The following is a 25,429-nucleotide window of genomic DNA, read 5'->3' as shown; positions in this document are numbered from 1 at the left end:
TAATGTTTACTATTTTTAACTTTTGTAAATTGCCCAGAGAGCTTTGGCTATATAAAGTATATAAATGTAATAAATAAATAAGACTGAGTACCAAGCAGAGGTGGGGTTTCAGCCCCAACACACTAAGCAGGTCCTTTGAACCCACACTTTTCAGCACCATCAGAATCCTATTTCAAATCAGTCCCAACTACCAGTAAGAAAATGTGTTACTATTTTTTTTTTTAAGAAGTGAAAGGGGTTAGTTCAAGAAAGTTGTCTGGAGGTGCATTGGTGCTCATGGGAACCACATAGCCTACCCCTGATCTAATGCTATCTAGTCTCACTGATGGTATCTGTCCAAGATTTCTAGCAGTGGTATTTCCCAACCTGCTATCTAGAGATGCATAAGACCAATAGTCTATTCCATCTTTTTCAGCATGAGCTTGTGATTATTATGTTTTCTCAAGATCTGAATTTTAAATGTATTTTTATATGCTTTTGGTCATACTTTGTGTCTTTTGGGAAAGTGGACGTGAACTGGTGTTTCTTGCAATAGATTTTGGAGAACTGTACTAAGTGTTAATGTCCCATGTCACATCACTCCCCTTGGGATTCCTGTCTCATACTTTACCACATCACTGTCACTATGTATTTGTTGGAATGGGAACACATGACTGAATAATAGGGGTCTTACTGATCTTTTGTCCAATGAAAACAGACAAGAAGAAGCTTATTAGTTTTGATAATGTCTCTCCCTCTCTGAGCTGCTGATATTTTATGAGACATGTTAGCCTTGATACTTCTGAAAGAAAAAATGCCATTGAAGGCAGGCTAGGGTCATTAATTTTAGCAGTTTTACAAGAGCATGCCTGATGGTCTCTGACTTCCACTCTCTCATGCTATTTTGCTTAATTAGCTTTTTATTATCAATTCAGTTATGTGGGTGTGGGTGGTGAGGTTAGGTATAGAAATATTCTAGATTGGTACCAAATGGTGTCAGTGAGTGAGTCATCTCATATAGAGTTAAATGCCCATCTCACACAAACACTTTCTTCCCATAGATGTCCTTGGGAGATGAAAAACCGATCTTGTCATGAGTTGTGATGTGACCAAGCTGTCATTGCTTGGTAAAGCTAACAAGCTTTAATTACAATTAATAAGTAAATAGCATGGTTGTCTGAATAGGCCACAGGCACTCTTGTTCTTGAATTCCTTTGCCCTCTCCTCTACCTGCTAGCAAGCAGCACCATACCTTGGGAAGAAAACAATGTAAAACAAGTAGTTGTGAATGTGCTTGCATAAACCCAGAATTATGATGGGCAGAGATGAGGTTATAGCCTGGGAAGTTAACCCTGTCTCAGACCCTTGTTCCAGTCAAGTATGATGCTCTGCTATTACCGTCAGCCTTTGCATCAGGTCTGCTTAGCCCAGTACAGGCTGTCTTAATTTGACTTAACAGAGACCTCAAAGCCTTTAAGTTTAGGTCCAAGCTTTCAGCATCAGATTTACTGAGATTAGAAATCAACAAGGAAGATTTGCAATACATTCAAATTGTATTGCAAAGCATAGATTTTTACAAAAAATAACTAGCATTCCTAACCCAATATTTTGGACCTCCCCCCCCAGTTGACAGTGGCTTCTTACTTTTTGTTTATGTATAGCAGGGGTGGACAACATGCTACCGATGGACCATATGTACCCCTTGGCCTTATTTTGCAACCCCCCACCACCACGCTGGTACTTGTCTATCTGTTATGACATGAGCTTTGTTAGATCAAGGGTGGACAAAATGTGACCTGCAGTCCACAAGTGGTCCCTGCAGTCCCCACCACTCTCCCCCATATTGTAAAAACAACAACAAAATCATGTCTAGAGCAGCCATTTTGAAGCTTTTTTGGTCCTTTGAGTGCTCTGTAGCTACTGTGAGGCACCAACAAACTAATTTTGACCCATTGGGCACTCCATAACCATTCTGGATGCCATTTCTTAAAATTCATTTTTATTTCTTCTTTAAAAATTTGGTGCTATGGAGCAGGGGAGGGGGTCTGGTCTGCAGAGGAGTTTGGGGAAAAAAAATCCCCCCTGGACCACTGAAGTTGCCCACACCTCTGCTGTCTTGTGAACCAAAGTGAACCAAGAAATTGGAATTTATGTGGTTTTTCCTCTAATATTCTTTAATCTCCCTCCCTCCCCCGCTCCCTCTCTCTCACACACACATTATATGTATGTTGTATCCAAACCTGACCATCTGCCAGCAGAATGGAAATCACTGTCAGAATCATTTCCTCCACTGCCCTGCAGTTCCCCTGCTTATTCCCCAGGCTCCTTTGGGGCAGAAACCGAAGGAAGAGTGCTCCCACAACATTAGAGTTGAGGCATACTTTTTAACCTTTTCAGTCCTTATAAAACATTTGATAGATATTGCCTATGAGATATTTCACTATGTTAGCTAGTTTGTCTTTGTCCCTAAACATGTCCCTTTTGTTGATGTTTTCTGAAGGAGTAACAATGCTTAAACCTCCTGTGTTGAGTTTGGACATGTGCATTGTACGGTTTCCCCTTTTCCCTTCCCACTGGAATAAAGGGAGCAAACGTACTTGAACAATACCTTGGAGGGGGATTATGTAGTTGGAATTTGCTGAAAATTGGCTAAATGTACAGATTAGCTGGTTGTGAACTCATATAAGAGGTTACACTGTGCTGATATGATATTAGAAAAACAGTGAAATATGCTCCCTCCATAATCATATGGATGAACCAGCCAAATGTGTACTTCATCAACTCAACATTCGAGAAAGTACTATGAAAAGGACTCCTGGTACTTGGGATGTTAATTTAAAATGTGCCTTGCATTTTTCATATTGTTGCAGTGCTCAGAGCCTCAAAAGCTGTTTAACATTGCAAATGAGCTTCTTCATACTGAAGAAGCTTATGTTAAAAGACTTCATCTTCTAGATCAGGTAAGTCTGCTTCTACTATGTTTTGCTTTTTTGAAATATATTATCTCTTGGTAGTCTGCCTCATTTTAAAGCCTTGCAATCAGTCTCATTCAAATGTTTTTGTGACCTGTTAACAACAGCCTGCCAGGCCAGCTTCCCCCAGTCTAATGGCAGTTATGTTTCCAGAGTGATTGCATTTGTCTACAGCAATCCCCTCAACCCAACCCAACCCAGAGACCCATGCATCACCATTTCCAGTTGCATCCCCAGACCACGTAGAATGTTACAACAAATATGTGCAGTTAGGCTATGACTCCTCCCACATTGGCCAACATAAATTTGCCTGTTACTGATTGAATGAGCTGTTGGTGTTTCACTGAACTACAGCTGCTGGTGCTGGGAATGTGTTTCTTTCCAGGGCAACCCAATGCAAGTGATTTATGAAAGTACCCACAACAGTGTGAGGCAGCAGTGTTGAACCTCTTTCAGCCTGAGGGCCAAATTCAATTTTGTTACTTTGTCCCTTAAACTGCTGACCAAGCAATCAATTCTTCCCCATGCTCATGGAGCCAACATGAGCCAGGAAACATCACAAGGTGTTATGTAGCTTTGTGGAGTAAATCCAGGAGGAGAGGGGGCGCTTTAGTTCTGCACCTTCCTCACGCATGTCCATTGCTTTCTACTTGTGGAGGGCAACTTTCTCAAGAAGAAAGCCTCCTGTATCTGTGGAGGTTTTCTACATGATTGAGAAACCTGGAAAATCCTGGAAAACATGTGAGGAGGGGGTGGGTGAGGGTGGCGCTAGAGTGCTGCATCTCCTCGTTTTTTTATTTTTTATTATTTATTTATTTCATTTCTATACTGCCCAATAGCCGGAGCTCTCTGGGCGTTTCATAAAAATTAAAAACATTCGAAGTATAAAACAACAGTATAAAACCATAATATAAAATACAATATAAAAGCTCAACCAGATAAAAACAGCAGCAATGCAAAATTACAAATTTAAAACACCAAGTTAAAATGTATTTATAGACTGTTAAAATGCTGGAAGAATAAAAAGGTCTTCACGTGGCGTCTAAAAGCATATAATGTAGGTGCCAAGCGAACCTCCTTAGGGAGCTCATTCCCCAGCCTGGGTGCCACAGCAGAGAAGGCCCTCCTCCTGGTAGCCACCTGCCTTTGGCAGGGGCTTGCAGAGAAGAACCCCTGAAGATAACCTTAGGGTCTGGGCAGGTACATTCGGGAGGAGGTATTCTACACAGCTACGGGACGTCTATGAAAGGCCAAAATAGCAAAGTCAACTGCTGCGTTCCACCCCCTCCAATGGATGATATAAAACTGACCTTTCCTCATAATGGACTGGGTTTTCCCCCTTTTCCTCCTTATGATTCAAAGATCCTCCACTGCAGTAGAACTGTAACTAGAAGCACAAACAGTGCCCAGAAGCATGCTTCTCTTGTTTTAATGATGTATATCTTCTTTCTGTCCTACTGCAGTGATGTTTATTCAACCGCATGATTCTTCATGTCAACTTTCCCTATTACTTCAGCCCTTTTACCCCCAGTTCTTTCGACTGTAGTAGGTAAGGTTTGGAAGAACCCCAGGGGGGACAAAGCAGTCACCATTGATTATTTCTTCATGATATTAAATCACCTGACAAAGCTTAAGTTCCTGCCCGATTTTGATAGCATGTTCCAGACATTCTCTTGTGAAATATCACCACAACTATATTCTATGTTGGACTTCCCTGTATTATTAGGAAGGCAGAATGGAACAGAGGAAACAAATGTGGACCCTGACTAAATTCACGCACATATGTTTATATCTCAGAAATCACAATCCCAGGTGATAACTTGTATATGTGAAACAGGTGTCATGGTTTAAACACCATAGAGAGCTTTCCTATCACTTGACATCAGCCCAAACATAATCCATCTTTAATGGAGGCTGGTTATTGTGAATCAGCTGTGAATCAAGCATAAACATGCATGTGTAATTGGTTCTCAGTCTTTAGAAAAGTCCCCATTTGCAAGTAAACAATGACTATCTGCAAAGTGGGGAGAGTATAGATTGTTTATTCAAGATATGGGCAGGCTTTGGAAAGTAAAGATAATTAATAGTTCTGAAGACCTTTGAGTGCTCTAAACCACTGAAGAAATGCTAATTATTGTTATTAACTTGGATAATGGATATGGTGTTGCATGGGATATCAACCTTGTAATAAAGCTATAACCTGTAATAAAGCTATAACTGACCATAGAAATCTCATGATAGATTTGTTAAATTGGGGTGTCTCCACTAGATCACTTGAACAAAGTATATCAATAGGGATGATGGTCGATATTTTGTTCCTCAGTCAAATTTGTCTGTAATAGTTTGCTCAAATTTCTGTTGACTTTTAATGAATAGCGTGATGTCCAGTGTAGAAGTAAGGAAAATGTTATTGATACACATCGTAAAGAAACTTTTTCTTGACATGCACCTGTTTTTTATGTAGTATAAAATTATTTACAAAAGATATTTTAAAATATCTGAAAAGTGCATTTCATTTTGATATCTATTTGAAGTTCTATATTGTATGTCTATTAAACAATGTTGAGGAAAAGCAAACCTTTATATTGACTTTTACTCTAAATAGCCAAAAGTGGCTTTGAAATTAAGCTGGTGGCAGATTTATTGCCAGTGCTTGTGTATCTGTATAGTTGTGTTTGACTGAGGAATGCTAACAAACTAAACATTTCCCTTGAATGTGTCTTAGCTTCGGCTATTGGGTGGTATAGAAATGCAATAAAATAAATAAATAAATAAATAAATAAATAAATACATATTCTGTAGACAACAGTGAGTGTTCTGTCAAAATCCAGCTGTTCTAAATTAGTATAAATCATTTACTTTTGTTTCTGATGTTTGTGGGATTGTTGTGTTTTTATTTTTTTGGTGCAGGTTTTTTGCACTAAATTGTATGAGGCTGGGATTCCACCCGAAGTGGTAACAGGAATATTTTCAAATATTTCTTCTATCTATCGCTTCCACGAGCAGTTTCTCCTGCCTGAGCTCAAAACAAGGATTACTGATGAATGGTGGGTAAACGAAGGGTTACAAACAAATGTTTCCATTTTAAGAACTTTCTAGTAACTAAAAATGTCCACTTCTGTAATATGCTAGATGTGCTATTAATAGAATAGTAGAATGTATTTGTATGTAAGTTCTTTAGGCTTGAGTACTCCATGTCTTTATTTATGACTGAGTGTTCCATGTCTTTATTTATCTCATATTTCAAAGTAATGTCTCAGATGGTCTTCCAGTAGTAGGTCTAAAACAATAGCATACATTTTCACCTCTGCAGTACAAGCCTCTGCAGAGCACTCACCTTACTCATTGTTTTCCATGTTGGAACAAGTTCCAGACTTCCTGTATCTCCATTGCATATGCAGAACTAGCCTCGGGGAAGCCCATCTCTGTAAGAGTTCCATTACCCATTCTAGCACACACAGCTTTGGACTGGATCCCTGGTCAGGACTGGATCCCTAAACTCATATATGTTAATCTCACTGTTTCTCTCTATCCATCTGTTTATTTATTAGATTTATATACAGACCAACTGGCAGACGTAATCGGGTGGTTTACAGCCATAACCCCCCCAATAAAATAACAAAAAAAAATGCAATTGATAGATGCACATTTGCTGACGTTTTCTAGGGATTTTACACAATGGCCAGAGAATGTGCACAATTCCTTTCCTGAACAGATTATGTACAGAGCCTTCATGAAGTGTGGCGAGTGTGCAAAATGTCTGGTTGTTAATCTCATTAACCATTCAACTCGTGTTACTCCTAAAATATATAACAGATTGATTTCTATAGTACATGAAAAGCCGGCTGCATGGAAATGGCTTGGATCCAGATTTCATGTCTGCTGGCAGAAAAGAGGAGGCAACTTTTGCCGATTCTTTTTTCCCCCTGTTGGGGGACCCTCCAAAGCCTTATTGGAGGTGGTGTTGGGAGCTGTAGGAGGAAAAGCAGAAGATACCATCCACCTTCTGCCAGCAGGTTCCCTCTGCTGGATCAAAAGCCTCCCATGGATGGAAGTTAAATTCAAATTTCACCTTTGGAAAAAGTGAAGTTGGGAACTATATTCTTGTTTGCATCCAAACTAGTGTGAACTTCCAGTTTCCATGTGTATGTCTTTAAATGTGTTTGTTTTTTCCTATAGGAATACAAATCCAAGACTAGGTGACATCCTTCAAAAACTTGCTCCATTTCTGAAGATGTATGGAGAATACGTAAAAAATTTTGACAGAGCAATGGACATGGTGAACACATGGATACAAAGATCAACTCCTTTTAAAGATGTCATTCAAAACATACAGGTATATTTAGTTAGTTATAAAACCCTTTCTATATTACCTTTTGGCCCTAGCAAGGGTCCCCAAGGTGATTTACAACAAAAGCCACAGTTTAAAACCACAAATTCAAAACAGACTGTTAAGAGCAAGGAGACCAGAGTTAAAAACTTTCATCTCAAAGTAAAAATCATTAAAAAAAACACGGTGCATCATATTAAAAAGCTGCCTAGAAACCACCAGGAGAATGGGGCTATTCTAATCTCCTTCGGGAAGGAATTCCATAACCAATGAGCTGTCACCAATGAAAAGGCCTGTCCTCCACCCCCACATAACTAAACCTTTTTTTTGCATGTAGGCCATACAACAGCACCTCGAAAGAGGATGATAACTTATGGGTAGCTTTGTACAGCAGCAGCAGGAGGTTTTTTTCAAAGCCTCTCACCTTCTGTTAACATTGCACACTAGGAAGGAGGGAAACTAGCAAAACAAACAAAAATCCACCCACGACACTTGGACTCATGGCATTACATACTTGCAGGTTGCTCTGAGTATGTAGCCACACATCAAACGAAGACTCCAGGGTGTGTTTTACAGAAGGCAGGGTTGGTTCCAGACCACAAATGATTATGCCTCAAGAGCAGCTAGATCTTTGGACAACTCATCAGTTGGCCAAATCAACAATGAGGCACCATAGGACACTGGGGATTCCCCCTTCTGAGCTTGCCATGAAGTCTAGGAACCTTACCATAGTGTAGTCCCAGATTGCATTGTAGTCTATGCATCATCATTAATAGGAAATGAATTTCCAAAAGAGAAATGTCATTACTTTTGACCTTTGACCTTACTGTGCAGAATACAACTTAAAAACGGTGCATTCATGCACAAATGGACCATCACTCATTGGTTATTGCTAACGTCTAAGGTTCCATGCAGGGCTCTTGACATGCATTGTGTGGTGTTTTCTAGTAAGGGAAGTGGTAAATACTCTGTGATTGTAACAATACATGGAAAAATGAATCAACAGTCACAAATATTGATTAACTTATAATGCAAGTTACTTTTGACCACACTTGAAGTCAAGTATCCAAATGTTATCCTAATGGTTGTCAGATGCATCGAGTTCCTTGTTGCAGATTGATGAAGATTATGATATTAGAATATAATGAAACAATTAGGGCTTGCATTCTGATGTAAACATTTCTTAAGTTTAATACAAAACTACGAAATGTTCATTTTCTCAGTTTGTTCAAATTTGCAACATAGCTATTGCTTGTGAGGTCTTCCTGATTATGCTGTCCAAGTATCATATACCACAAGACGGTTAAGGTAAACTTGTGTTTCTGTTTAGAGATGCCCATTGCTTTGATTAATGTCTGCCTAGAGGTGCAGCTAGATAAGTTTAGATACTGGATTTAATGGGTAGCATCCGATGTTAGTAAATGTAAAGTAGCGCAATTGTAACTCACTTAAGTCCCATTTATTTCAATGGATTACTCTACATTGGCTACTACCCAATGGTCTCAGGAAGGCTCCACCTTTAGTCAGCATTGTGTATGACTTCAGTTGTGAAGCATACAACTAACTGTTCTATTCCCTCCCTACAGTCATTCCATACTTTACATGGGCTTCTGCATTTCTGATATGTTAAAATGTTTGCCAACCCTGATAAAAGAAATAGTCTGAATATGTGCAGTTTTGCATTTTAAGCTCATCTCAATCATAGGACCATGATGACTACAGGAATATAATGGAGATTGCAGTTCTGTTGATTCTGGTGCCCTCATCTCCTGCTGCTCTCTGGGCAGTCATTTGGGCCCCTCTGGGCTGCGGGGCCCTGGACTTCGGCCCCAGGGTCCAACCTTAGCTGCACCACTGTGTCTGCATCTTAAGTAACTTCTAGACCTTTGGTTTCATGTTTTGTGACAAATATGATACGAAGAAGGCATTTCTTTTATTGTTCTAGGGAATGTGAAATGACTAGAAGAGGTAGAGTGGGCCTGCTGTAGGCTACAGTATCTAGGTTGAAATTAGGGTATGAGTACAAGATAAGCTGATTATGACTGTGGGCCTAATTTCAATGTGACATATTAAATTGAATGCCCTTTCACCTCCTTTTCTCTCTTACTTTGGTATTAGTATGCCTAAAAGCATCCCATAGGATATTCCTCTTGATTCTGTTTTCACCTTGCAATGATAGCCATTATCTTCATGAGAATTCTTTTTTTTTTTTTTTTGAAGCCTGATTACTGGAGCAGATTGCTTTACCAAGAACATCTGTCTACAATCCTAATCAGTTTTGTAGAATTAAAGACCAGCTGTATCTACTTCATTATATGGTTAAAATACATGAATATGACTGGTTGGGGTTTTTTTTTTTAAAAAAAAGTCAGCCAGATCAATATATTTTTTCTGCATGACAGAAACAAGAAATATGTGGGAATCTGACATTACAACATCACATGCTAGAACCTGTACAGAGAATTCCACGCTATGAGCTTCTCCTGAAGGATTATCTAAAAAAACTTCCCGGAGAGTCACCAGACAGAAAAGATGCTGAAAGTACGTACAATTTTCAGTCTCATGGGTGAATGGAGATTATCCATGAAATATGTTAAATGTTTTAAAGCCTTTAAAAATCAAACCCTTCATTCATTTGTTATAATTTGATCCCTCTGAAAGGTGACATCAGTTTTATCGATTGATTTGGATTGTAGGCTGATAAAACCAAGGGCAGTAGTTTATTTATTTTAGTTAATGTATAGCGCCTAACATATATGTAATACAGGATCATGATCCTTCCTTGCATCTATATTCTATTGTTGTGGTGGTAGTGAAGCCACGAACATCAGTTGGCTGAATTTGCATGTTGACACAGAACTCACATGCTGACAATTCAGCTGCTCAAGGTAGAGATGGGAAATCTCTAAACCTTAATCTCATTTTCCCCCAAATTAGGCTTGTTCCATCCCAGTTCTACATCAGCTTGTGAGTCCCACTTTTTTTCTTCACACAGAAATTTGTATATATTTTTCTGTGTGTTTTTCAAAACATGCCCTTTTTGTGTGTATTTTTCTAATGTAAACATTTTTGTATGTGTATTTCTGTGCATTTTTCAAATGTACACATTTTTTCAGTGCACGTTTTTGAACACATTTTATTTTGTTTTGTGAAACATACCATGAACATAGAAATGTATGGATTTCTGGTCCATGTTTGATTCTGGGAGGTGCATGTGGAGTATTCTTGCATAACAATTTGAAACCAATGAATTTCTCACCCATCCTTAGCTGAAGGAGTAAAGCTGTTTGCCACCCAACTTTTCTGAGAGAAGGGAAAGTTTCTCTTTGGGTAGGATTACAACCTTATATAGATCTTAGAGATGGGAGATTTGTGGGGAGGACTGAGTAGTGGGAAGATGTCCTTGTAAGTGGTGAAATGTTTTTTTCTGCTAGGAATTAGTTGAACTATTTTTGCTGTACAAATGTTTACCAGCTAGTTCATGCGTTCCCCACTCGCTTCAAATATATAAACTCTGCCTGTGATGGAACACAGAAGCAAGGCTTCTGCCACACCCTACCACATGCTCAGTCTGACTGATCTGATTTATATGGCTAACTTCTTCGAACTCTAGCAAGGCATCAGATCCCTTGCAGTTTTCCTTCTGCAAACCAAAGTTCAGGCAGAGGAGGACTGAGATGTGTTATACTTGTCAGAGAAGCATTGGCTAGAGGCAGCTTAAGAAAGGGCTGGTTTGCACATCATGATAAACCATGGTTTGGTGCTACATAAATCTGAATGAGCCTGAGCAAAGCATCAGGCTTACACTAGGCTCCTCCTCTCCTCCTATGTGGTCTGGAGGAGGACTTTGGCAGAGTTTAGTTTCACTTTCTTTGAAAGCCAGCTTGTTGTTATGCACAAACTAGAGGTCATGGTTTAAAACAAGCTCTGGTTAGTTAAACGAGCCAGCTAAACAACCTATGGTTTAAAGTTGGCTTGTGTAGAAACTGTTTCAAACTACAATCTCTGGTTTGTACATAACAAAATGCTCGCTTTCCTGGGATATGAGAGTAAACTCTGCTGAAGTCCTTCTCCAGGCCACAAGGGAGGGGGAGGAGAAACATACAAGGCTTGTTCAGGCTTAACCACATAGCACTAAACCATGATTTAGCATTACATGCAAAACAGCTCAGTGCCAGAACAGTGTGCAACCAGAAAAAGCACTGCGTGAGAAGTGAAGTATAAAGCGTACAGAGAGGAGTGTGAGGCTAGGGTTGCACATTGAACAGCCTATATTAGTTCCGCTGCAAATTAAGGAACAGAAATTCCTCTCCTGCAGGCATAAATACTAAGTTGTATAAAGCTATAAGCTGTGCCTGAGCAAAATAACTGGTCATGTGTAACATGCTCCACAGCTCTCAGGAATTGGCTGGATCTTGAGATTTGAGTATAGAAAACATTCTTCTCCTTGATGCCATTGCCCATTGTGTACCACTTACCAGAGGGTTTTTTTAAAAAAAAACAACCTGTGGTATACTAAATGGAATGTTCTTGCATGCACACTTGACTCTGACAAGCACAGGAAGATGATGCGAAGGCTTCCTCCATACAAAAGTCATTTGTGTGCAGCAGCAATTTTGACGTCAAGTTGTTCGCACCAGGGACATGAAACCTGCACTTTTAGCTGATAACGATCTTCAGAATGTATAACGGCTGCTGCCTGTATTGCAGAATCACTGGAGCTCATTTCTACTGCAGCAAACCATTCAAATGCAGCCATCCGAAAGATGGTGAGTAGAAACTGTGCAACATAATCATCATTGTCATCTGAGCCATTAACTGAGATGCTTATTTGAGCCAGTGGTTTTATTATTACCACATAGTGCCTTAATGTTAGTTATCATACTGATTGAAACTTTCTGACTTAGATTAAGCTGTACTTCTCTATATTTATTAACTGTTTGGGTATGTGTGTGTGTTTTGGTTCTTTTCCTCTCTGCTTCCTATTAATTATCAATAATGATTTATGTGGCTAGTCTCAGATATTCTTCTACTAGGTTGAAATCCTATTTGTTTAGATGGGGGGAAAGGCCTACAACTCCCAGCATTCCCCAGCCAGCCATACTTGATGTTGTAGGACTTTTTTTCTGTCAAAATATGCATAAGATTGCATTCTGTTTTGGCATACTTGTAATCTTTAACCATTGCTATTGCACATTAATAGCACAGTCCTATGCATGCCTACTCAGACATAGGTCCCATTACGTTCAATGAGACTTCTAAATAAGTATGTATAGTATTGCAGCATTTGACCCAATGTTGCAGTTACTGTTCTATGTATGGCAGACAGTAGGCCTATGCCTCAGCAGTGTTCTCACATGCCGCCATGAGAATATGATCATATATGAGCTTGGTGTTCATGTGAAATAGCTGTGGGCTGTGATCCCAGCACTTCTTTGGTGAGGGGAACGACATATACTAGATATTAGACAAACCATCTGTTGGAATGCATGGTTCACTTGCTTGACTGCAAGTGAAAATGTTTCTGAAGTTGACCCCCACTATGTTAATTGCAAGGCAAAATGTGAGATGAACCCAAATTAAAGGCTGTATGACTACTATTAAGAAGGCATCTTTAAGGGCAGCTTGTTCATAATTGGAGATCTTATAAGATATGAAGAAATGTAGCACTAATGGTTTAGGTACTATTAATAACAAAAGGAAACACCATAAGAGCCATGCAGGATCAGACCAAAAGCCTATCTAGTCCAAAACGATACAAATCCAGTATTTATATGTTAGAGCACTAGGCTTTTCAGGAATAAATTGTATCCAGAAATACACCCTGCCCTTTGGCATGTAAATTTGATGAGAGTGTTCTTGCACACGGTTCAGAGAGAGCCTTGCTGAAATCAGGGAACAGACTGCTGAGGAAGAAACTCGGGAAATACTGAGCTTAGGTTGTGCTGAAAAGCAGATGGCTGGGTTAGACCTTGAAGACAGAATCAGGTCCTTTAGGCCAAGTGTGGGGAACTTGTGGCCTTCCAGATGTTTTGGCCTACAACTCCCATCAGCTCTAGCCAGCATAGCCCATGGTTAGGAATGATGGGGCTTGTAGGCCAAAACATAGGGAGAGCCAGAGCTTACCCACTCCTGCTTTAGGCTTGTGCCAGCTCAGACAATGTCTGGTATCTGTTGGGGCCTTACAGAACTGTAACAACCAACAGGAAACAACTCTTCCTGCAAAGTATTGTGCAAAGGTTTTGCAATTGTTTATCTTTCCGGAGTGCTAGTGCTTATGAGGGCAAGCTGATGTCAACTAAGTTTGATCCAACTCTGAAAGGCCAGTTTTTACTAACTTCTGGTAGGATAATACACTTATAAAGACCAACTAAAATATCTCAAAGTAGTGAGTAAACTTTCAAGTTCTCTAGAGCACTTACTCAGGCTGGAGTAATCCTGAGTAAGTGAGGGAGAGAAAAATGGGTGTGATGAGAAAGTCTGTAGTTTGTAACAGTCAGGTGTACATTATTGGCTGCTGGGCACGAACACAAGATACAACAATGTCATTGCACACTTTTCCCCTATTAAAAATTATTAAACATTATGAGAGTGAGAGAAAAAGAAGAACTGAATCCAATACTGCTCTGTTGTGACCAGCAGGCTGTAATCCTATATACACATACCTGGAAGTAAGTCCCACTGAACACAGTGGGGCTTATTTCTGAGTAGCCATGCATAGGATAGCTCAAGATGGACAGTCAAGATGGAGTGCAGGAGACGTTGGAGAGCAATCCTATGCATGTCTTCAGTAGGGCTTGTTTCCAGTTAAGCGTTTATAAGATTGAAAATTCAGGCTGTACTTGGGTTAGATCGTGCAGGGTGCAAAACAGATTTCAGGGTGCACCAAGTCCTTTTGGACCAAAGAAGCAATGGCTGTTTCCTCTTTGAAAATGTAAAGACTCGTACTTTTGAGTTTTGCTTGGCTTTTTAGCTTAGGTCAAGATGTACAGTAGAAGATTTAGAAGATTTACAGAGACAGAGGAACTGGATGTTTAATTGCTGATTACAGCAGCAATTCCTAGATGAGCAGTACCTTTAATTCCAACCTATGAATGTTTCTTTCTCTGGAAGCTCTTCTACTTCCATAGCCAGATGTTAGCTGATTCAGAGGCTCCATTGTTCTTCCTGGGCTCTGTGCAGCCCCACTCAGTGCCTGGGAAAGTTTCACAGATGCAATGGGAATGAATGCACAGACCTTTGCTTTAGCATGGATGTGTATAGGGTAGCCACTGTTTACTCAGATCTAACTGTGGGCATCAGATCCCAATGAACTATAGGTTTCAACTTTTTACCACTTCAATCATGACGACTTGTTCGCACAATATGACACCCCACCCCACCATAGGTTAATTCTCCTGTGCGGTGCACCAGCTGCCATTTTGAATTCACATGCTCAGCATGCTCAGTATTTGCTTAATTACCCATGCTGCGGGTTGCCATGTTGTCTGAACTCGGTGTGCAGTGTGGTGGGGGTGGCTTCTAATCCACCCTTCCAACCCCTACTACAAGCCCTGAGTTGGAGGGTGGGTTGGAAGCCAGCCCTGTCACAACATGCACCAGATTCTGATGACATGGCAACCTGCAGTGCAGGTAATTAAGAAAATGCTGGGCACACAGGGGGCAGGGGAAACTACTCATACTATGTTGTTTCCCCACTGTTTGTGCAAATCCAGCCCCTGTCTTACTCTCTCCCTTGTTTGTTTTTGGGAAAGTGTTGCTGACTACTCTGCTATCAGGGACATTTTGGGATTCTCTGATAATGCATGGTAATATAGGCTTTACTAAGATCTGATCAAAAGTGTGAGGATACTGAAAGAAGAACTTTCATTACTAGCGTGCATTCTCTTTTCCCATTAATCAACTGAATTATGTTTTTCAGTCAGAGTGTTAATTACAAATTAATAAACAAAGGGTAGCTGGTAGCTGAGATGGCATTTCCTTTTGTGCTTGCAGGAAAAAATGCACAAACTCTTAGAAGTATATGAACGGCTTGGAGGAGAAGAGGATATTGTTAATCCAGCCAATGAATTGATTAAAGAGGGGCACATTCAGAAACTGTCAGCAAAAAATGGCACAGCTCAGGATAGGTATCTGTTTCTGGTGAGTGATTTGATTTCTTTGGAGTAAAGTGTTCTCCTGCTTTGTAGGCACACAGCCAGTCCTACCTTGCAGTCTATATTCAGGCATACCTCCACGCCTCTCACACAAGCAACCTGTTAAAGAAGTGTTATTTCTTTCACTGTTCTGCTCTTAGATGGTGTGCTTTTCGTTTTTTGCACGCGTGCTACTTATTTTCCGTATCACTCTACCCTTGGTGCAGATGCTTCTAAATAGTCCACAAATTACCTCATTGTCCCCAAAGTGAAGTATAATCTTCTGATTTATTATTACAATCAGAAGCTTCCCGAGCAGAAGTTTGATCGTTGTCTGCTAGAATCAATGTATGCCAGCGGCAGCACTTTGGAAATCTAAGGTCAGGCCCATCCAGTCATTAGTTGTTGGTCTTTTGTTGTGGTTCTCTGAATGCAAGGTCATTTCATAGCTTGACTCTGTGGTGAGAATGTAACTGATTTCCCAAGCCTTCCCTATTGTCATTGTGCCAAACAGACTCAGTACAGGTAAAATGTCTGCTGGAAAACTCATTTTTGCACATTTTCTCCATTGTGGTGTAGACCAGGGGTCCCTAACATTTTTGGATCCATGGGCATTTTTGGAGATTTGAGAAACTGCTGTGGGCAACACCACAAAATGGCTTCCATAGAGGATGTGGCGAGTCAAAAGTTGAGTAATTCACCCAAGTAACAGAGCAGAAGTAGAAGGATGCCAAAGGCAATCCACATTTTTGACCCCACAGAAGCACAACTAAATACCTATGTGACGTTGCACTCCTCTGCATGCTTACATGGAACTTATTGAGAATTACATCCAAGTAGACCTACCTAGGATTTCTCTTCTCATCATATCTGCACATATCCTTTTCTCCAGCTCCAAGGGAAAGGGAAATACCATCAGCCACTGAGAAACAGTGTGGTGTAGTGGCTAAGGTGTTGGACTGGGAGTCGAGAGATCCAGGTTCTAGTCCCCACTTGGCCAGGGAAGCCCACTGGGTGACTTTGGGCCAGTCACAGCCTCTCAGCCTAGCCTACCTCACAGGGTTGTTGTTGTGAAGATAACATGGAGAGGAGGAGAATTATGTACGCTGCCTTGGGTTCCTTGGAGGATAAATGTAATAAATAAAATAATAATAATAAAAGAAAATAAAAAAGTTTTTCCTGCTTCAACCTCCAGCTCAGCCACTCCATTCCTCACCTGATGCTCCTACTTCCTCTTCTGTAGTCAGAGCCCCCACTCCAGAAGGGGCTCTGTAAGTGTGGTGTGAACTGGGAGGGAAGGGGAACTAGTGAGAGGAAGTGCAAGGCTAGGCGGCGGGGGTGAAACAACAAGGTAAAGAGGCGTGGGGAGAGAGAAATAGCAAGACTAGAGGCTGGGGGTGGGGAGAGATCAAAGGGGGAAAGTCTATGTGGGTGGAAGAAGATTGGGCAGGGACAGGAAGCAGCTCTTTCCTTCTCTTCCTGCCTACCCAGCCGCCGATCTACAGCCAGTCCAGGAACAGGAAGGAGAACCTGGCTCTGTTCTAACATTTAGCAAATATTTTTAATTGAAAATATATTTTTTTGAAGCGGGTAGGGAGTAGAAAACTTTGTGGGTGCAGGCACCACATGAGGGACCGCTGGTGTGGACTGTTCTTACACCAATACCATTGTACATTGTAGATGTTCTAAATGGTGTCAAATCTTTCTCCACAGCCCCTTCTTGTTCCGTTGCTTAACTGCAATCATCTAGTGCAAATAAGAAAATACCTTTTGAAGGGTTTATTGGTTGTGTGCAGACTCCTGCAAGCTGTTGTGCTGATTTGAAAGCATGACTGTGCGTGCAGAATTACATGGAAATAAACCACATCCTTGTGCCCAGGGAGGCACAGGGAGAGGTTACAACATTAAGTGTAGGTAGCGGGGTGGGATGACAGATTAACACACGTTCCTCTTTAACAGAAATAATGTGTCCCCTTTATACCTGTGTGGACAGGGTGGTGGAAGATGTAGCATGACAGCACAATTGTTGGACAGGATGCTAAGCTAATAGTGCTTCTAAATCAGCATTTCTTTTTAAAATAAGTGTTGAGGGATGCTTTTAAACAGATATGTAGACATGCCCTAGAGGGAGTTGGGAGAATATGGATGGAGTGATGAAGGAAGGCAAACGAGAGCATGTTGATTTATGTGTCCGGAAAGCACGCACAATAATTCTGTTTGTAGTGAAATCAAGAGGGACTCCCAGCTTGAAAAGGGAGAGTAAATCCATAGGCTGCAATTCATAAGATTTAGAGTCAAATTAGGGCTTTTCTCAATCTTCGTATGAATGATCCTTAGAAAAAGTCAGATCCTGATAAATTTCCTATATCATGATGAAAAAACTATTGCTAACATATCAAACTGTTTCTGTTTCTAGAGTACTTGAAGTAATGTACTATAACTATTTAGCATAACTGAACATGATAATAATGGGCAAATCACTTTACCCTGTGGCTGTATTTTGAACTGATTTCTATACATTATTCATAACAAAATAATTTTCTGTCAATTGCAGTTCAACAGCATGATATTGTATTGTGTGCCAAAACTGAGATTGATAGGCCAGAAATTCAGTGTTCGAGAAAAGATCGATATTGCAGGATTACAGGTTGGTATCTTGCTTTCTTGCTTTTATGCTCATGGGTGTTTACTCCAGGATTTGGAAGTCTTGTCACAGAAGGTCCCTTAGCGGAAAAAACAAGCACTTTGACCATTCCCAAACGCTTAAGCAAAATAAAACGCAGGCAACCTGGCAGGAAGAACAGGGCTGGTGCTATTGTAGGCAGGATTGCAGAAAATAATAAAGGGTAGTATAAGATGGCAGCCTTTCCCAACCTGGTGCACTCCAGATGTGTCTGACTACAACCCCCATCATCCCCAGCCACCATGGATAATGCCTGTGGTGGCTAGGATTGATAGGAGGTGTAGTCCAATGCCTCTGAAGGACATCAAGTTGAGAAAGGCTGCAAAACAACACAGAGACGGCAACACCCTCTATGCCATGGAAGACTGTTGAGCTGTCTGCATCATTGTTGAATTGAAATATTCTGGAGGCCATATCCATACATTTCTCCAGGCTCAGGCTAGCTAGACACAAATGCAGCCTAGACCTAGACTAGAATTTAAGTCTGTCCTAGCAATTGCTTGTGCTTCTCACAGTTGGGAGATCCTTGTTTGCACCTCATATGTCAGCAAAATATTGGCTTGGATCTAGGCTTGCACTCAGCGGAGTTCTGCTGGCATTGGAGGGGAGGGAGCATGGCAGTGATATTTGATGATTCCCTTTCCTCCTGCAGTCCCCAGTGCCACCTCCCATGCTGTTCTCAAGAATTAGGGGACCTTATCCAGCAGTCACCACCCTATGCTTTTCCTCCAGTAGGAAGCCCCTGCTGGATCCCGCAACTTCCATCAGTGAATGGAAGGAGCTCTTCTGTTTGCAGAGGTGCAAGTAATGGATCCAACCCACAGTTAGGGACGAGTGTATAAATAATGCACAATGAAAAGGAGATCCTAGTTGTTGTTATTATTAGTCCACTCTGAATTAGGAATTAGCCCCCTCTTTTTGCTGCTATTCATTTAGAGGATGCACCGATTTGTTCATTAGACATAAAAGTAACTAGATTCAAATTTTTACAAATACCAAAATACTGACTTGGTTTTCTAGGTCCAAGAAATTGTCAAGCAAAATGCAGCCCACACATTCTCAATAACAGGAAAAAAGAGATCCTTGGAACTGCAAGCTAGGTACAGAGTTTGTTCTCCATATGTATATTTATTTTGAACAAGAAGCATTTAGCCTTCCCCAACCTAGTTCCCTCCAGCATCAATTATATGCTTCTGGCTTTAGACTGGATGGCACATCACATTCTAGCAACGAATCATGAATTTTCATAATTTACTATAGAGATCAACAACTGAGTGATGTTTGTTTATAGTATTCAGATATTAAAACTGCTGCTGGAAATAGCGCACTAAAAATGTCACTGTCTGCGTGCCTCTTTATTGGAATTGCAGAAAGGAAAGGAAACCTATCTTTGTTTCTTATTTTTTAGGACAGAAGAAGAGAAGAAAGAATGGATTCAGGTTAATATAATCATATTTTACTGAGCACTTTTGCCCATTTGAATGGAACCCATTTTCAGTATACTTCTTTACTGAGCAAATGAAGTTGCAGTAGGCTATTCCAAGCATTTTTACTCCACACTGCAAAAAAACTTTTCCAGGGAAGCTTACAAAACAAAATACAGCAATAGAAAGATAATTCAAAGCACTATAAAACAAAAATGAAAGGAGCAACACATAAAAGAGCAGCATAAAGAAGAGACACTGGAGATAAACTATTCAAATGCCAGTGAGAATAAAAAGCTCTTTCCCTGGTGACAAAATCACATCAAAGTAGGTACCAGTCAAACCTGCTGTAGAGAGTATTCCATAACTAGGGTGCCACAAGAGAAAGGGTCCTGTTCTCTATTTGTGATGGAGACCCTAAGAAGGCACACCAAGGATGATCTGAAGGCACAGGTAATCTCATATGTCAAAAGGCAATCCAGTCCCAAAATATGAAGAGCTTTAAAGGAAAACATTCTGACTTGGGCCCCCAAACAGATTAGGAGCCAGTGTAGATGCCCAGTCCCAGTTAACACTTTCTCTGCAGAATTTTGCATTTTCCAAACTGTTTTCAAAGGCAGCCTCACATGTACTTGCTTACTGTAATGAAAGATGGAGCTCTTGGGCTGCGGAGTGCTGACTTCTACATTGTAATCTTACCTGCCTCTTGGCACAATACCTATCTCACCCTTCCCTTTTATAAAATTCTTGAGAGTGTATTTAGCTGGCAGTGTGTTCCTGACCCGCAGTTCCAACAGAACCTGCAGTCTCAACTTTCGTGTGTTATTTATTATTTATTTATTTATTTATTACATTTTTATACCGCCCAATAGCCGAAGCTCTCTGGGCAGTTCACAAAAAACCGTGGAATGGTTGTGGAATGGTTATTGTGTTATGTTTGGAAATTGTTAATTCTATAGGAACCACATTCCTAAGCAACGACACCCACAACTGATACCTTTTAAAAATATTTAGGGTTTTACTAAAAGTTGTAGGTTACTTTCACATGCATCTTTTCTTGAAATTTTATTCCAGGTCATTCAAGCAACAATAGAAAAACATAAACAGAACAGTGAAACATTTAGGGCTTTTAATAGCTCCTTTTCTCAAGAAGATGAACATCTCCAAGATTCATCTGTAAGTGATGAGTGATCATAATTCCTGTGGCCCTTTCTTATAATATTTTTTCAGTCTCTGCAATAGATTCAAGCTTGCAGTTTTTCATTTTTGGTATGCAGTCTATATTTGTATCCTTCTTGATTGTCTTTGTGTTACTTTCATTTTGTGTTTAAAATAATTAACTTCTACATTATTGCCCATAAATCCTCACAAAACAATTCAACCATTGGTTTACTGTTATAGAGATACTACAGTGTTCTGTATACAGATATAATCACTTGCTTTTGAGCATTCTTTTACATTACACTGGAACCAAAACGCTATGTTATGTGCAGTGGTATGCACTATCATTGCTAGTGGGGTGTAGTAGCTGGAGTGTTTGGTTTGGCAGTCATTTGAACCTGGGCTTGAATCCCTACTCAGATATGTAGTTCACTGGGTCCTTAGGCAATTTAATATGTTTCATTCAAACCTGACTTACAGGGTCTTCCCTGGAGGAAAATGCTAACATGTGAGGTCCTTGGAGAAAGGAGTTGGGAAAATATAATAAATTATAGTTACAGGCATCTTGTAATTCCATATTAGATGGAGCAAGTCTATTGTGATGCATCATGTAAGCTGATTAGAAAATATTAACTGGGTAGAACTGGAACCATAGTGGCTGAAAAGTCTCTCAGGTGTTTTATTTCACTTCTCATTTCCTCGACCAATTCTATGCTGTATGATAGGTCTCTGAAATGTTTTTAAATAATCCTGGTATCCAGTGCCAATGTAGCAATACTGAACCTCATTGCACATTCTGGGTCAGCTTAAAAATGCCAGGGTAATTCCAGAGAGTATGATGTTGCGCTGACATAGCAATCATTGCCATCCTTCCCAAATGTCCCTTAGCCAGCGCAAGGGCTCACAGGACAGACTGATTAGGGAACTAAGTATTTTATTCAGAATCTTATGTGTGTTTCTTACTTGAAGATACTGTTCTTGGAATTAATATTACTGAGAACCCTTGATGGTAATCTCAATACCGAAATGTTTTATTGTGACTTTCCCCCACCAGATAGCAAGCACAAGTTCCGTGGAATCTATGCCAGGGACAGATGGTAGCAGCACATCTGGGGGGGTAAGCAATTGCGAGACTGATACTTCATGAAAGCAAATGTTTAAATGTTTCGTGTTGAACGAGAGTGTGCAAAAAAGAATGACTGTTCCAGTCACTGTCCTACTTCAGCTTATATTTTCTCTTTGGCTTTTATTTACTAAAACTTTGCCTTTTCACCATTAGTGAAAGTTACTCCTGAACCTTTTTCACGATAAAACCTTGACTTTTGCCTCATTTTTGAAATATAAAGCTCTATGCTGACTAAATTTGCTCTTCTTCCTTTGAATGTTATTGGAAAATAAATTATTGTTAGCTATTTAAAAGGCTAGTAGGAGCTCTAAAGCCAATACAAACATAAACATAATTGGGCACATGTGTTCTGTGTTTCTTTAAGACTGCGTTAAAGATTAGATAGAAAGTTAATCTTAGAAAAAGAAGCTTGTCAATACTATGTTTCCACTAGAAAGCTTTGAAATATTGGCAGAGCCACTTTACTTCTGACAGCTGTGAAATGGACAGTAATTTGTTCCTAATGATTGTTTACAACGTCAGTACGGTAAAACCGTGGCTTGCGTCCATACTATTATGCAGATGTCTTTTATCTGAAAAACCGAAAGTATTAGGGCTGGTTGAGATATCAGATGGTGCTTTTTACATGAAAAACCATTGCTCTTGGCTAAACTGCTTTGTCTAATTCAGCTGTGCCATACTTAGCATTCTTTATAATTAGGTCTGTCATTTGATGAAAGAAACTGCAGCCCCTTAATCATATGACATTCAGCTTAGTAATTGATTAAAACAGTGTAAATTTGCATGTGAATGAGAGTTCTTCTGATGGGGAAAGCAAGCATACTTCCCTTGTTTTTAGATGTTTCACATGTATGTCACAATAGGCATGATCTTAGAAGAGGCATTACCTCCTTTGAGAAAGAGGAGGAGGAATGCCTCTTCTAACATCGTGCCTCTCACCTTCAGTCAGGGTTGACTCAGGCAAGGCAGACCCACAGCCACCACCTCCCTCCTCTGTGCCCCTTAACAAAAATATTTGCCACTGCATTAGTGGTTGCATCACTAATGATCTCACTCCTCAATGCCATGTTCTGAGGAAGGAATCCTTCCTGCTGAAAATAATGCTGTTTAAAGCTCACAGTAAAAGTACTATAATAAATTCAAACATTTCCACATGATTGTGTGGATATATCATTGTTCCCCTTTACCTTGTGTTTGCCAACCAAAGGTTAACTGACAGCTATGAACAATGTGCCATCTAAAAACGTATCTCTTAGTACAGTCCTTTTGCTTACAACTTATGCAACTAAACCACTTGGTGGTGGTGATAGTCAACAAACTAGAAGTAGCCTTCTTCATTCTGTCCGGCTTGCTAACAAAAAACTTAGCACATTGAGATATGACTGATATTTGTTAGGATAGCCATAACTTTTTGCTTTTTTAAAAAAAAAAATGTAAAGAATGAAAAATGCATTAGTAAATGCCATTCAACCATTTTTCATCCCAAGGACTGGGTTCATATAGCATGAGAGTAATTAATAAGCCATGATGGAGTTGTTAAACACCCCAAAACATGGTGGCTGATTTCGCTAATTAACCTTGCCAGGTTTGAATTGTTGTGCTGTCTGAACACAGTGAAGTTGGTTGGCTAGGGTGGTTGACAAACCATCCAGCAATGGGCTGTGGGTTCTGAGTGGTTTGTTATACCACCCCAGCCACCCTCACTGGGTTCAGATGGCACAACAACTTGGGACCAGAAAGGGCAATTTTGGAAAATCATCTTGCATGTGACCAGTAAATGCAGGGATGGTTAACAAGCCACCTTGTGCCATGTGAATTGGGCCAAAGACAGAGGATGCTTCTGGATGAGTCTGTGATTGTGCAATTGGCCTACCTCATTCATGGAATTTTATTAGGGGTCCAGATGACATTATCTTCTACTTGCAACCCTCTCATGTTTGCCTACCATTTCTTCCATCTTTTTTTCTGTCCACAAAAAAATCCATTAAGGAGAAAAAGCTGCAGGATGTCTTTTGATTGGTAGCTTTAGGGGCTGTTTGTCTGCAACCACCCAGAGACTTTGTTGGTCTTTTTTATTTATTTTTTATATTTATTTATATAGCACCATCAGTGTACATGGTGCTGTACAGAGTAAAACAATAAAATAGCAAACTCTGCCACATAGGCTTACATTCTTCAGGTTTTAGCACTCCCTCTAATGCTCCCTCTGTGGTGAATGACCATGTCTTCCCTGCAGTTTTTATGTGTTGGAATTCTTTGCACCATACAATCAATCACTAAAATATTTTCCTTTTATTGTGAATTTAACAAAACAAAACAAATCATGAAAAGAAAAATGACCACCACCCCAGAAAATTACATGCATAGAAATATCAATATTCCATCAAGTACACCATTCTTTTTAAAAGGGGAGAGGGAAGAGATTATGCATAAATTTCAAAAAAAGCAGACCAAATATCTATAAACTTGTCTACTCATGAGTGGCACCTATATACCACCTGTTCAATGCTGATAGTGTTGTTAGGTCCTCAGTCCATTGCATTATGGGAGGGGAACAATTATCCTTCCAACATTGTAATGTTAACGTCCAAGAAACCGGTAAATAGTTTAGGAGGACATGCACAGTATTCAATATTAAAGACTGTTCCAAAACAAAGTTGTAAACTCCAAGCCCATAGCATTATATGGGGTTAATCAGATGAGAGTTAAATACATTTCAGTGCACTGGCTGCAACAGGACTCCTTTTGATGACGAATGAGGACTGCTATTCTACTACTGAAATGATCCGGGGGTGGTGGTGGAAATTATTGGGTTCTGAGGACATGTTCTAATTTATCCCCCCTTCCCAATCCTTTCAGTGGTTAAGAACTGCTAAATCCCTCTTTGTTGCCCAGAGGGAAAGGTGGGAACTGGCCGGGCATTCCACCCCACGCTTTTCGCAGGGCTGTTACGAAATTCTCCAGAGGGTGCTGCACCTGTTGGAAGCACCATTGGCAGCTGATATAGTGCTAGGTCTGAACCAAGTCCCAGTGACAGAGCAAAGCTGCAAATTGATGGTAGAGTTGTGGTCTGTATAGCTGGTCCTACATGCTCCAACAACACAATGTTTATTTATTTATTTATTTAATTTATATACCGCCCCATAGCCAGAGCTCTCTGGGCGGTTTACAAAAGTTAAAAACAGAGAACATTAAAAAGTATACAAAATTTGAGATGTGAGGCTTTTTAATTAGATTTCTTTACAATGCTTTGGTGTACATCTGAAAGAAATTACATTAAGAGCTCCTTGTAACTATTAGTTGCTATAATCAGTGGTCTCTGAGTGCATGGCCTATCATGAAAGCAGCAAGGGCATGGATGTAAGAGTCTTAGGTTGTAATCCTGTCCTTGTTTAGACAGAAACAGGTCCTACAACTCCCAGCATTCCCCAGCTAGCTATTCAGTTCTGTCTTGCTCTTCAGGGCAAGAAAGGAATGTTAATATAAATTAAACAACTTTGCTGAAATGGGCCAAATGTTTGATTCTGTGTGGTGTTGCAATTTGCTGCTTTGCTGGTAAGGGATGTTATTCTACAATTAAGATCTTCACACCTCTGAGCCTGAGTGGTATCTGCTGTCA

The 25,429-nt window shown here is 40.1% G+C and overlaps 1 protein-coding gene across 1 annotated transcript in view; it reads left to right on the top strand.

Annotated features, from left to right (window-relative positions):
* Window positions 1-25,429, top strand: part of FGD3 (FYVE, RhoGEF and PH domain containing 3) — a 52,830-nt gene that overhangs the window by 10,800 nt on the left and 16,601 nt on the right. Inside the window, exons 4-14 of the mRNA XM_063121607.1 lie at window positions 2,850-2,939; window positions 5,862-5,998; window positions 7,131-7,287; window positions 9,684-9,822; window positions 11,992-12,050; window positions 15,277-15,423; window positions 17,971-18,063; window positions 19,120-19,199; window positions 19,508-19,538; window positions 20,598-20,699; window positions 21,739-21,801. Of these exons, the coding sequence (XP_062977677.1) occupies window positions 2,850-2,939; window positions 5,862-5,998; window positions 7,131-7,287; window positions 9,684-9,822; window positions 11,992-12,050; window positions 15,277-15,423; window positions 17,971-18,063; window positions 19,120-19,199; window positions 19,508-19,538; window positions 20,598-20,699; window positions 21,739-21,801 (1,098 nt within the window). The remainder of the gene's footprint in view (window positions 1-2,849; window positions 2,940-5,861; window positions 5,999-7,130; window positions 7,288-9,683; window positions 9,823-11,991; window positions 12,051-15,276; window positions 15,424-17,970; window positions 18,064-19,119; window positions 19,200-19,507; window positions 19,539-20,597; window positions 20,700-21,738; window positions 21,802-25,429) is intronic.

Source organism: Elgaria multicarinata, chromosome 3 (genome assembly GCF_023053635.1).
Source record: "Elgaria multicarinata webbii isolate HBS135686 ecotype San Diego chromosome 3, rElgMul1.1.pri, whole genome shotgun sequence".
NCBI lineage: Eukaryota > Metazoa > Chordata > Lepidosauria > Squamata > Anguidae > Elgaria > Elgaria multicarinata.
The sequence above is the reverse complement of the archived record's forward strand: the minus strand, read 5'-3'. Positions and strand labels throughout refer to the sequence as shown.